The sequence below is a fragment of the Hypomesus transpacificus genome, chromosome 11 (genome assembly GCF_021917145.1).
Source record: "Hypomesus transpacificus isolate Combined female chromosome 11, fHypTra1, whole genome shotgun sequence".
Lineage (NCBI taxonomy): Eukaryota > Metazoa > Chordata > Actinopteri > Osmeriformes > Osmeridae > Hypomesus > Hypomesus transpacificus.
The window spans coordinates 13,242,235-13,255,988 of record NC_061070.1 but is presented as its reverse complement, the minus strand read 5'-3'; the positions used below and the strand labels follow the sequence as shown (position 1 = coordinate 13,255,988).

The 13,754-nt window shown below is 45.5% G+C and overlaps 1 protein-coding gene across 1 annotated transcript in view; it reads left to right on the top strand.

Moving 5' to 3' along the window:
- LOC124473885 (serine/threonine-protein kinase 32C) overlaps positions 1–13,754 on the top strand; it is a 42,913-nt gene that overhangs the window by 3,407 nt on the left and 25,752 nt on the right. The window contains exon 2 of the mRNA XM_047029602.1: positions 10,700–10,755. Within this exon, the coding sequence (XP_046885558.1) occupies positions 10,700–10,755 (56 nt within the window). The remainder of the gene's footprint in view (positions 1–10,699; positions 10,756–13,754) is intronic.

Below are 13,754 nucleotides of genomic sequence, written 5' to 3'. Positions count from 1 at the left end.
CTCTCACACCTGCACACTCCTTCTCTTTTAGATCTACAGTATACATCCTTATCCTTTCTACAGTTTTTCATACTATTTATAATTATTTAATAGTTTTCCTCTTATTACAATCTTATGGGAAAACCTCAGAATTTGCCAAAACATTTTTTTTGTCATCAGTGGTGACATCCCCAGAAAGTTTGAGCCCTCCCAGCTCCAGGGACAGCGGCCAGGTCGTGGGAGCAGCCACTTTAAACTGTTTCCCCCTCCCCACTCAGCCAACGAGCCTCACGGCGGAGACTCGTTTGCTAATCACCCCTCAACAGAGAAGCTGAGCTGACAGGACTCAGAAGGGAAGAGAGCCCCGAGCCAGAAGGGGATGGAGGGAGAGAGAGAGGGAGAGAGAGAGATTGAGGAAGAGAGAGAGAGAGAGAGAGAGAGAGAGAGAGAGAGAGAGAGAGAGACGCCCCTTGCTGATAATGTATCAAGTATAGTTTTTTGGTGCACCATGGACAGGTGTGAGTCTTCACGGGAGATTTGTTTTCCTGCTTGCAAGTTTTTCTTTTGTTAATTAAAACGCACGCGAGTGCAGTTGTCCGCTTTCTGTATGAGACCTGAATTGTATAAGTCTCAGTGCCCTGTCTCTCTGTGGCTGTCACCATTGGTGGAAATCCAGGGGTGGGGGGGGGAATGACCCCCCCAATATACATTACAACAAAAATGTAAATCTACTGAGTATGATATCATATGACATGGAAGAAAGGAGATCACAGCTTTGGCTGAGCCTCACCGCGGTAGATTGACTCTTCTGTCCGTGCAAGAGCAAGTGATCAAGAGAATAAAGGTCCATCTCAACATCTATTCTCAAACACTGCTAAATGAAATGAATAAATGCAAACACCAAAGTTTTGGGATCAGATCAGAGCTTTTAAATGGCTTCATTTCCATGTCTAAATCCTTGCTTTTAAACCAGGCCTACGTGTTGGGGTATGTTTTTGTGCGTGTGCTTATGCACGTTCAAAGCAGAGTGCTGGAGTTCCCTCTGGGCAGAGCAGGGAGAGCAGCAGACTCCATCTTTTCATTGAGCCGCTCCAGTCGACACACTGCACAGAGATGCACGTTGAAAACAAACAGGAATGTGCTGGAAAGGTTAACAGAGTACCTATGCAGTCCGGCAAAGGAGCTACTTATTAGTCGGGGGATGAGGTTGGAGGAAGGCAGCGGTATAGCCATGTGCGTCCTCTTTATTAGAGTGAGGGACAAGCCGTCTGTTGGGCAGTCCCTTTGATGTTCTGTCATCGCGCCACCTTGCCTGTAGAGCCGTGGGCTCTCCTGTGATGCCCGAGGGGGGTGCCGCCCTTGCCTCACTGACACGCTCATTCATGAACCACTTACTGAATCATTCTGTGCCACCATCAAAGCTGACAGTAGCCACTCCCCCTCAGCTGCCTATTGGCTCCTGAGGGAGCATATATGCTATCGTCAGCTTAGATTATAGTCCTTTATAAAATATACAGGGCTAAGTATGTAGTCACATCAGGGGATCTGCCATGGGCCATTCAGTTGCACTGTCAGGAGAAAACATTAGATGATGGGTAGGTTAATGTAACTTTATTGTCATCTGGAATGAAGCAGTTGACGTTGAGAGTATTATGCGTAGTTTACTAGGTCCTCTGTCCTAGATACCTGGGTACTCGGCTGACAGAAGGCAGGTGTATCTGGGCCATAACACAAGGTGTCCTGTTCCTACCCCAGCCCCAAACCCAGAGCTGAGGGGAGAACTGGGCCAGCATCCATTTACACTGCCTGAACACACACCCAGGCAAACACACGCATTCACATGCACAACATATGCAGACACTTACACGCTAAGTCAATGGATGAACCTAGAAAACGTCATCAATTAAAATCGTGAAACGTGAAAGTCATAAAGTATGCTCTTCCATCCTGTGTCTGTGCCAGTTCTTATAATGTTTGTGTTTATTTGTGCATGGGTGCGTTCATGTGAGGACAAGTAGTGTAAGAATGTATTATTCATCACTTTGTGTACTTTTCACCTCAGAAGAGATGAAAATAAAACCGTAGTCTAGCACACACACACACGCACCCTTTCCTCACAATAACCCCTCAGTCATACTCTCTTGACACAACTTTGGGCCTACGCACGCAAACACTGAAAATACTGTTACGTGCTCTATTTATACTATCTCTTGCTCCTTTCCCCCCCTCGCTGTCTTCCCATTTCTCTGCGCCTTCATCCTCTCCCCTGTCTCTAAATAGATATTTCATGTTTTTCTTTGTGCTCTTTGAAGAGGCTAATATGGTATTTTAACCCTGCAGCACGGTCCACTACTTTTACTCAGACGTTTTACTGCCTTGTGGTCTGTTGATCCAGTTGGAATGTGTGTGTATGAGTGTGTGTCTGTGTGTGTATGTGTGTTTGTGTGTGTGTGTGTGTGTGTAAAAGAAACAGGATGAAGAAGTTGGAGATGATCGAGCAGCGCCTATGCAGAGCTCCAGCCTCAAGGTCCTCTTTCTCTCTGAGGCCTGATGTGGTCACTGACCTGGTTTCAGAGTGCTGATTCTGACTCTGTCACAGTGAGAACCATGTAATGACCTTAGAGAGGTTGTTGTTCTAGGACGCTCTGTTGGCCATTGCACGACTGCCTGGACATCGGCGGTGGCACATGCAACGTTACCGCAGGCCAGCCAATCGCAGCGACTCCTCTCTGAATCCCGGTGAAATAATGGATCATTAAGGAGAGTTTAGTGTAAGGTCACCTCAAAGCCCCCCAATGTTTTATTGATGAGCCAAAACTCCAATGAATAAATGATGTGCTAATGCAACACTAAGAGTTGTGAATCACAGTGAATTAGTTATGGCAGCAGAGCGAGAGAATGCTCTGAACCATTGGATGAGTTGGCACCAGCACCCACAGACGGACATACATACATACATACATGGACTCACACACACACACACGTACTCAAACACGTACGAAGTATTGTCATGGTAACCTCAGAAGTTTTCTTGCGACTTCAACTGCAGTTGTTTTGACAGTGATGCTTCGTTGCACACGTCTGTGCAGAAAGTATGAGAGTCCCTGTGCATCAGTGGTTCCATTGTGGACATCTCTCTCTTTCTCTCTCTCTCTCTCTCTCTCTCTCTCTCTCTCTCTCTCTCTTTCTCTCTCTCTCTCTCTCATTCTTTCCCTCTCTCACAGCATTGGTTCTTAAGATTCCCTCCTGTTGCGAGTGGTGTGCAAGAAATCACATCCACTTTTTTGAATCTCAGCATGGAGTCCCTGTTTGTTCAGATTTGCTGTGCACTTGAGTGGTCGTATACATCTGAAAGTTAGAGAACATACACACACACATTCAAAATCATAGGCCTATAAACTTTATTGACATTGGCAGTTTGGACCTGACTAGTTTTTAGTGCTGCACGTATAGGATTAAAATGCACAATGGCCTACCTATCAAGTCGCGATGAGCAGCAGTGCGTTAAATCTGTGTGTGTGTATGTGTGCATGCTTCTGCTGGTGGAACCGCAGACGAGGCATATCAGTCCTGTAAGCTTAGAGGCACTCTGCCACCATTGCTTAATGCTAGCTGGTCTATATGACAGGCTAACAGAGAGAGAGAGGGGCAGAATGAGGCTGACTCCTGTGAAGGCCTGTTGCAGGGGAGAGGTCAGTCATGCCCTTACTGAGTCATAATCACCGCAGAGACTTTAAAGGGTATCTGAAATGGAGAATCATAACAAAGACAGAGTTCAGAACAAATCCACGAAATGGCCATTTCAGTTAGGCTGTAGGTGAGAAAACCACTTCTTTACGGAAGAAGTAGTTATTGAGATAGAGAGTTAAGTGGTGAGAAAGTATACAGTGTGATCTAGAGCATTGGGGAAAAGTGTTCAATCTTGGACAGGGAATAGACCGGGGGAAAACCTGATTACTGGGCCATTTCCCCCCTCGGTCTGAGTCTGAAGATAATCATTGATGCTAAAAAAAGAGGACACGACCACACAGGAAAAATCAATGGCTTCCATTCGCTGCTGGTGAGCCACCCAATAACACGCTGGGGGTTGATGCGCCTGATCTGTGCCCCCTATCAATCTTCTCCATGACTCCCAACAGTTCAAGATCATTCTAGAGTGATCACATTAACACGTTTGCATGTGTAACAGCTTTTTCTTTGAAAAGTTGCATTCCTTTAATTGGTAACAAAAATAAATATTGTGGAAGTCTGTTCTTTTATCATAATACCAACCTTGTACTAAAACGACTTTGAGCATGACACATCAAACATATCACTAAGGACAGTTACAAAAGCCTAAGAAGCATCTTCATATGTGGAGATATACTAACGTGGAACGGTCATTAAACATATACTGTCACTCTGCCACTTTTTCCATGCTCACAGCCTTGTACTTGGGAGATCAGTGGAAATGCATCTTTGATATTCCCCTGATGTCTAAAACAATGAAGCTGCTCAAGCTCATGAGTATTCATGAAAGACTGTTTAGAGAGCCAACAATTAAACTGTATTAGGACTCCAGTGTACAAAGAGAAAATCACGATGGCTGCTTGACGATGATAGTAATTTACGTAAACAGAATCGTCAAGTGTAGTCCTTAGTATGGTGTCAAGGCATTTCCCCCTCTAGCTCTAACTGGATCATGGCACAAGCGGACTTTGGTTTGTAAGCAATTGTTTTGTGGTCTTCTTGTGCTCATAATGACAATGTACCCATGCTAAAAATGAGCTTGAATCTGGTATCTATTTAAAGTGTGTTGCCGAGGATCAGTTGCAGTGGGCAGTGTGGTTCTGCATGAGTTAGGATTTTCCTGTGACCTCGTGCGAATCTAGTTCACAGAAGACAAAGAAGAGCCACACTGCGCCTGTCTCCGTAACACATTGTTCCGAGGCCCGCAGAAACGTCGGCTGCTCGCGCGGTGAAGACAGAGTTCAAAACACCTCGCGAGGCTCCTCCCCCGTCTTCCCAACCTGCCAATCAAGATCAGAGGAGCGCCGAGGCTGACCTGAAGACGGCTCACAACCAGAATAACGAAGCCCTCATGAAAAATGAAGCTCGCCACTAGCGGACCCGTCATAGATCCGTGTGGCAGGAGGCACGAGGGAGCCGAAGCCTGGCCCAAGAGGGCCTTGTTTGGGTGTTCATCCTCTAAGAACCCATGTGGCACAGTAGTGGCTTCAGCTCTTTTCCAGTTCAGCCCATTAGATATACTGTATGGCTTACTACTAGCATGAAACATTTAGTAATCATGTTGAGGGAAGTAGTGTCTGTCTTGATGCAGGGCTTTATGTAGGTCGGCTGTGTGATATGATATAATACTGTGTGTAGGGCGATGGACCAGCTGTGAACACTCATGGGTGCATAGGCGTAATCTTAGAGGAGAGAGCAGGTACAGATCGATCACGGAGGGTTTTTTATCCCAGCCAAATCAAAGGGTTCCAAACGCTTTTTGATAGTGCACCCTGCACAGAGTGCATTCACTCTGTGATTTGATTATGAGTTTATGAGTTTGTGAGTTTGAAAATGATGGTAGGAAATGTGAGGTGGAGCTGAGGTGATGTTCATTTCCGACGATACTATGCGTAGCCTCATTTTCTATGTCTAAGCTTTGTAAGAGCTGAGAATTACCAATGTTGGGCCTCTGACTAGATATTGCATGTCATGCCATTTTAGAAGCCCTTGAAAGATTAGAATACGCTTAGCAGATTGTCTGCTTTATCATATTATTGTAAATGAGTTGAGTGGATTACTTACCCTTCCTTCTTATTATGGTTAAAAGTAGTTGTTTCACATTGGTTATCGGTTTTGCATAATGTGTGTCTTTTTTGTTGTTGAATTGTTACCAGATACCACACAACCTTGTAGTAGCTGTGTCTGTCTTCTCATATTTAGATTTTGCTTCTACACTTGGAAGCTTCACATAAATGGCAGACTCTTCGCAGTCTGTGTTCAGTTGTAGCTGGTAGATCAATGTCCTCTTTTGACATCCAAGGTATTAATTGCCCCTCTAAAGGCACTCTGGTTTCTTCCCAGACCTTGAAAACGTCCCACGTATTGCTCAATATATCCATTTCAGATAACAGTAGGATGGTAACACCAGACAAGCCTATTGATTATAACGTGACACTCCTCCCAATTAGATATTACCTGTGGGAACCCCGGTGCAATTGAAGAGGCTGCATAATGTAGTATTTGATGTCTTGGTGGTGTCCTATAATTTACAAAATAGAAGGTATAGATGCCTGGCTTATCGCCAGGTATCACTGCGGTTTTGTTAGTCTTATAGGGCCATTTGAGTTATGTCCAATTCACTAATCAGGGTGACAAGTGACATCGTTTTGTGGCTTCTTTGAACTTCATGCACTGTACTTTTGATATCATTTGAATATTCAGGTTGCGGGGCGGCAGGGACGTACTAGGAGTAAAAATAGGCCCTGGACTTTGATCCAGACCGGCCCACCAGAACTGGCCCCCATATACGCCACCACAGCTGCCTTGCTAATGCAAGCATATTCAGTGTTCGATGTGATGCAAGTTTGGGAGTTCTATCCTTAATGCGAGCGCGCGTAGTTGAGCTTTGTGTAAAATAAACATAACCGTTTTTCAATTGGTAAAACCTTGTCTAGTGAAGGTGATTTCTTTGTCTCTTAATTTTTCAGCCCCACCCTACGTTTCTTAGCCTGGTTTTCCATCATTATTCTCCTCCCGGTGCTCCCGATGGCCAGTCGGCTACTGCGGAGCTGTGCCACGGTGGTGGATTTTTAAGTCATATCAATGTAAATGCTCGTGCTGTCAGGGGGTGCTGCAGCACCCTCAGCACCCCTAGTTCCCGCGGCCATGTTCCTGATTGTAAGTTGAACTCACAATTCAGCAGCATCTGCGTTTTTGACAAACCCTCACCAAACCCCCCCCACCACCACCACCACCATCACCACCACCAACAACCCCCCCTCACCAACACTCTTTGTGCCGGGAGCAGTGACTGATGGTGATTAATAAAGAACGGCTCATGAAAACTACATCATCTCTATTCATAATTAATGCCAAAATATGACAAAAGAAGCTCAGTGCCTCCAAGCAAATTAGTCATTTTCATATATTTATGACACTTCATTGGGAGAGATTGTTCACATGGTCTTGCATAGTAATCTGTTGTGTTTTGGGCACAAATGTTTTCTCAAATCTGGACCATGTGTGTTAAAAAAAAAAAAAATCTTTGATTTAAATTTCACAGGCTGTACCCTAACCTCCCTGAATAATAAGACAATGTTTTCCATTTGTACAGTACTTTCTTAACTCTCTGAAACTAAGTACTTGGGGCAGAAGTTTGTATGTTGGCATCAATGTGTGGTATTGTTTTAAACCAAATGTTCCCACGCCAACAAACTGCGTCTTGCTTTAAGTTTAACTGTGAGTAAAATTAGCTTTGTGAGTGATCATTATGCATGATACAAATCATGTTCTATAGCTCTCACACTCTCCCATACATCCAAATTCATACCCACTATCCCGCCTGACTGTGCTCGATCTGATGTTCTTTATTGAGGGCAGTGCTAGCTCAGTCGTAGTGTTGCCAGGTCAGCCATAAATAGTAGATGGAGGACTGCTATGTAGAACTACAGTAAGGCCTACTGTTCAGCAAGCCCTTATTAACCCTCTACCACTGCTCTAGCGGTCAACACAGCTGTTCTGATGGTAGCTTTTGTTGTGTTAGAACATGATGGGGAGGGACAAATCTAACACTTGAACACCTGTCCCACGAGACCTCCCACTGAGATGATGCTAAGTCTTACCTTACATTAAAGTGCTACTACTAAGCAGTAATCAAACATAGCTGTTTGTCATGGCAGTGAAATGGAGATTCAGTCAACTGCCGGGAAGTAGGTAGACAGACAAGTCCGAATGTTGATCAATCATTATGTTCAGTCCAAACTAAATGACTGATTGTGTTTATTATAGTCCTGTGACGTCCACACTGATTTATAAAATGTTACTGTCAAACTTTTAGATTTGTTGGTTGCTATCAGGATGTAAAGTTTATCTCAGCAATTATGACAGAAAGTGTGTCTCAATAACAATACTGACAATGCCTTAAAGGTTTAAAGAAGCCCCAAATTATATTACGTCTCACTCTCTCTCAAAACACACACACACACACAGCTAATTCTGTCACTCTTGGCTCTCAGCCAGTATCAGCTCTCCCTTGAGAAGCCAATCACCTGGGGAGCCTGCTCAGCACTCTCTCCCTTGGTGTGTCAGCAACCATCAGCCCTTATAGCCTCAGAGGATGTCATTCCCTGCCAAATCTCCAGCTCTGGAATCTCAAATTCATCCCACGCCGCCACAACGTTCTTGTCGTGAGGGTCCCATCGCTTTTAATGCAGCGTCTACCGAAACCTAAGAGAGGGATGACAGAGTCGACGCAGCGTTACCAGACACTTCTGGACTCTTATCAACTCCACACGTACTCCACTGTCTGCCGTTCAGTGCCACTTAACCTAGATCTGACCCAAATTACGGCATTCACTGTAGTTTGCACAAGGACGTGCCTCTCCTTGGACCCAAGGTAATTTCCTCTAAATGTGCTCGAGCAGCAGAGCGATACCAGAAGATGAGTTGCCATAACGTAATTGAGCTTGCCCTTGTTTTTTGGTGGATTGATGGAAGGCCATCCAGTTACAGCTTGTAATAAAAGAGATGTTCTGACCTCCACTGACCTTGACTTCAGATATGCCTGTGTTATTAGAATCAGCCCCTGACATGAAACAGTGGAATAAACAGTATTTTTTAAGAGTTTGTCCAAGGGCACTTTTGAGGGAAGGGGACAGCCATTAATAAAGCTGAGAAACAAGTGGCAAGGTTGGTCGTTTTTCACGCTGACAGTGTAAATCAACCTTGAAGGAAATGCAACAGATGTACATGTAAGGAACGAGATGCATTTGTAGTGTCTGACAGAAGTATGTTTGTGGTGGTAAAACCCTTTAACTGGAGTTTGAATTATACTTACTCATTCCCAGCAGGGGAAATGTGTCAGTCTATGTGGTCAAAAAGGAGGTGTCTGGCCATTGAAGACAGCTTAAGCCTTGTCTGGAGCGGCAGGCCAGTGACATAAAAGCCCCTCGCCACCTCCCCCATAATTCCCCTCCCAGCGTGACTGTGAGCCAGCAAGCCATAGAGAGAGAGGGAGAGTGAAAGAGAGAGAGAGGGGGGCCTGAGGGAGAAAGGAGGGCTACAGGAAGCAGCGTGTCTTTTCTAATTACCCGCCTGGCGTGAACAGGGCCGAGGCTTTAGTTGCCAATTCAAAGAGTGACTTCATTCACAAGGCGGGGGCATAAGAGGAAAGGGGGGGGGGTAGCTACCTACATTTCTCTCGCTCAATGAGTCATACTTTGAGGAAGCTTTTAGATTCATGATTTAAAAAGGTAGTGCTTGTTCTGCACAGGCCCTTGTTCTGTAATTTCCAAAAGGCAATGGATTCCCCTCTCAGGTTGACAGAGCTCATGGTCTTTACATCAACCGGACCAGTTTGTTCTGTGACTGCATTGGTGACTTCTATTTGAACACGGGTCCAATTTTATTTCCGAGCCACAGGAAGACAATACTGCTTCAGATCAATGTGCTTCCCTATTTCAGTCTTATTTCCTCCAATCCTGCTCCGCTGCAACAGCTCAGTCAGTACTCTGCCATATGACAGGATTAGCCTTGTACAAGATGTTGAGCTAGGACACACCACACAGGATTAACGCATCTTCCAGACGAGACGAGACATTCAAACCCAAGCCCCTACTTTCTCCTGGCTGCCTGGCTGGCTTGGTGGCTGCCTGGCTGGTTGGCTGCCTGGCTGGTTGGCTGCCTTGCTGTTTGGTTGGCTAGCCCTGTCAGACTCGACCCAGGTGCCCAGGTCTGCTGGGTGGGCTTAGCAGTGGGTATAAAAGAATAAAGCAGTTGGCATCTGCCCAGGGAGGGTTTATTCACCCTTGCTCTGATCCGCCCATCTGGGGGCACAGGACGTTTTTTAGAGAGGAGATGGGTGAGTCAGCAGCAGCATGCCTGCTGTGCCCATTGGTGGGGCCCTGTGCAGCTTCACATACAAACACGCAGACTTTGTCTCACACACACACACACACACATGCAGTGCACACACTCTCAGGGAGGCAAATGACAACAACCGTATAGCTGAGGCTAATGTGCTCATAGAACCCCATTTCTTACCAGCCATAAGACACTCTCGTCAATAGAAATGGGATTGCAAATGAGTCCACACAATCGTTTTTTTTGTCCTGATCCTCTTCAGTCCCAAGGAAGTGGCAGTGCTTTTTTCATTACGGATAATCTGCACAAGTAATGTCGACACAGCTCTATGCCTGTGGGCGTCAGATGCACACCGACAGTTACATTACTCGTGTTAAAATTGCTACTTCCAAGTAACCGATGACGTGGAACTTCATCTCTTCTACAATGGCGTAGTGCATTTGCAGATTTCTGCACACCGAATGCTGCCTAAAAGGATATTCATGCATGCAAAATTGTAATCTATTTATATTAATAATAATATCTGAACAGTACCAGTGTCTCCTAAAACGTTTCCCTTTCCCACAATCCCTGGCTTTCTTCTGTATTGTTTGGTAAAGGCAACAGAATAACCCATACTGTCCTTGCTTTCCCATTTTTCTCTTTGCAGTGAACTTTGACCATTTCCAGATCCTGAGAGCCATTGGGAAGGGGAGCTTTGGAAAGGTAATACAGCTTCCTGTGTTCTTTTTGAACTCTGTGTGTTTAACTAGTTAATGCTGAGCTAAGCCTTCCTAACCACAGGTGTGTGTGAGTATGATATATCAAGTATAAATATATACCGTATGTGTGTGAGTGTGTGTGTGAGCCACTCTGTTGCCACCGCTAGGGACCCTGGGTAATTCCGTGGCACTAATTAGCCGGCACACTTATTATCTTCGACAAGGAAGCAGAGTGGGGATGGTGAAGCGGGCCTTAAGTAATTACATTTTAATTCCCATTAATCTTATCCATAGCGGTTAATTAATTTAACAGTGGAAGCATTTTGTTGTTTTTCTTTTCTTTGAAACTTTTCGTCGTGTGGCAGCTGGGATCACAGTGGATTTGACCCACCTCTTACTTTCCAATTAGAGGAAAGCATAATAGCTCAGTTTATTTTTTTGCACAATGCTTATCCCAAGTTGTGCCAATTGGGAAACTAAGACTGTCGAGGGCTGTGTGTGTATGTGTTGTGTGGGTGTGTTTGTGTGTGTGTAAAAATGTGTGTGTTTCTTGTTCTAGTGCCAAACGTCACAATTCCTTTGTATTCTGTCTCAAGGGGCAAAAGTGTGATTGGATTGTGCTGCTATGAGTACAGAAGTTTGAGACAGATAATTGCTTTTTGTTGCATGAAGACTTCTGTGTCTTCATGTAAGTTGGGTATATGGAACCAATTTGTAAGTTAGTGGATCGTGGAAAGGACAACTGTGACTGTGTTGCACAGATTGAAAAAAAAATCTACTGTTTGACTCGCAAGACTAATGTTTGTTCATAATGCTTCAGTTTACGCAAGTCTTTGCAATTTCTTCCGTTTTGCTCTTTTCAAAAATTCAATCTTTTCAAAAATAAGTGTCTCTTTTATACAGAAAGCCGGCCTTGACTGCAGAATATATTACCATGTGAATTTATGTTAATTTGACTTATTGCTTCGTTCCTTCAAGCGACTGTCACTTCCCTTGTGATGTTGGAGGGACGCTGCAGCAAACCATGAAATCCACAGTAACCAGCCCAGCTCTCGGAGGCCTTGACATTACAGCCCACTGGTCACATGACCATGAGACCATTACAGCCCACTGGCCACATGACCATGAGACCATTACAGCCAGACATGGACGTTGATTGGATATGAAATCCATTGGTAGTGTCCTTAATAGTAAGGCGAACACACACACTTTTTTGCCACATACACAAACAAACACATACACACACACACAAAAACACACCGACATTTGCAAGCACCATCGCACATGCAAACATGTTAAAGCGATGTCCGCACACATAAAGGCAGGGAAACAAATCAATGTTAAATGGACAAACAAATAACTGTTTGGCCATTTTCGGTGGAAATGCATTATTTGTGTTTCACCCATATAGTATGGCCTTCCCCTGCCAGCATGGCTGTAGATAACACATGACTCTGACCCTAGGTCCGGGCATTCAAGCTAGATTCAGCTGATTTTTGGGCCTGGAGGAAGAAGCTCGAAGATAACAGGACCGCCCCAGGCCTCCATAACGCATCCAGGCAGACAGTCGACTGCCTCAGACGCAGACAGACTTCAGATATAGTTTTCTCTGTTTGGAGGTCGTTTTTTCGTATCATTAATCCTTCCTCCGACTTGGTTGGCATTCAGGCTGCTGTTAAAACAGTATGAATCTGACTGCCCAACAGAATACGGTGGAGGGGTTTGAGTTGTTTGTGTGTCAGTGTGGGAAATACTAGATATTAGAGCTTCAGAGCACGTACAGGTCAAACTTCTCATTCTCTGGAAATTGGCTCTGCACGTTGTTTGTTGACATGTTTGTGTATATTAGTGCGTGTTTATGTTGGTGTGTATGCGAAAGAGGCGGTTTGTGATGAGTGGAGGCTCTTTTCCCCGCGGTGGGGAGCAGAGAGCCAGGCGTGGCTGGAAGCAGGAGCTCGTCCAAGGGGAATGAAACAAGCTACTCAGTGGGAGAGCTGTTTGGAGCCAGGGACCCCCATGGAGACCACCTCTTTCTGAGGGACATCCTCCAGCTGCAGCCCAGTCACTGGCTCGTTGTATCACTCCATCTCTCTTTTTATCTTGTGGTTCCACTCTTTTTTCGGTCACTTTCTGTGTCACGCTCTTTCAAATACTCTCTCTCTCTCTTTTTCTCGGTGTACCTCTCTCCATCTCTTACTGCCTGGTGTTGAACATCCCATTTGGTCAAGGCGTTGGATGAGGGGGGGGCATGATGGAAGTGGTGTGGGCCTCCTGTTTGAGGCTGAGCAGCCGGTCTTGCCCGGAGCGGAGGCAGAATAACTCCACATGCCGAGCAAGGAATAATTGCCTATATTCTGTTGCTCACTTTCTATCTCTCACTCTACCTTTTTCATTTTCCCCTTTTTCTCTTTTTCTCTCATGCTTTACCTCACTCTCTCTTCCTGTTCCACTCTATCTCTCTCTCTCTTGTTTTACTCTTAATCCCCCTCTCTCTCTCACTCTCAGTTCATGCTACATTGCCCCCAACCAGTACGCCACAGGACTCATTAAGGCTCGGTGCTGGGCCATGTGGGAGCAGAGAGGGCACAGGTCCCGGGGCCCAGCAGGACCACTGCAACCCGACACAGCGCTGCCACCCAGTCACCTGACACAATGACAGCTCCTTAATGCCACTGCCTGGATTGACATGGATAGAGGGAGCGAAGGAGGGGGCGGAGATGCAGGGGAGCTATGTGAAGGGCAGAGGTGGTCCTGGTGCTCAGCTGGTGGGTTTACAGTGGAAAGGTTGTCATCGTGCTGTGCCTGAACTCTCATTATGATGGCGACCTGTGTGTCCATGTGACAAGGCCGCAGAGAATGGACGGGGAGTGAAGGACAGGAAGGGCGAATGACAGGGAAGAAAGAGAGAGATACACCAGGGTGAAAGGACATGGAGACAGGTAGTGTTTGGTGCCAGTGACGTGTTTGTCGTGCGGTGAAAGAGTCTCAGAGAAAAGGTCAAAG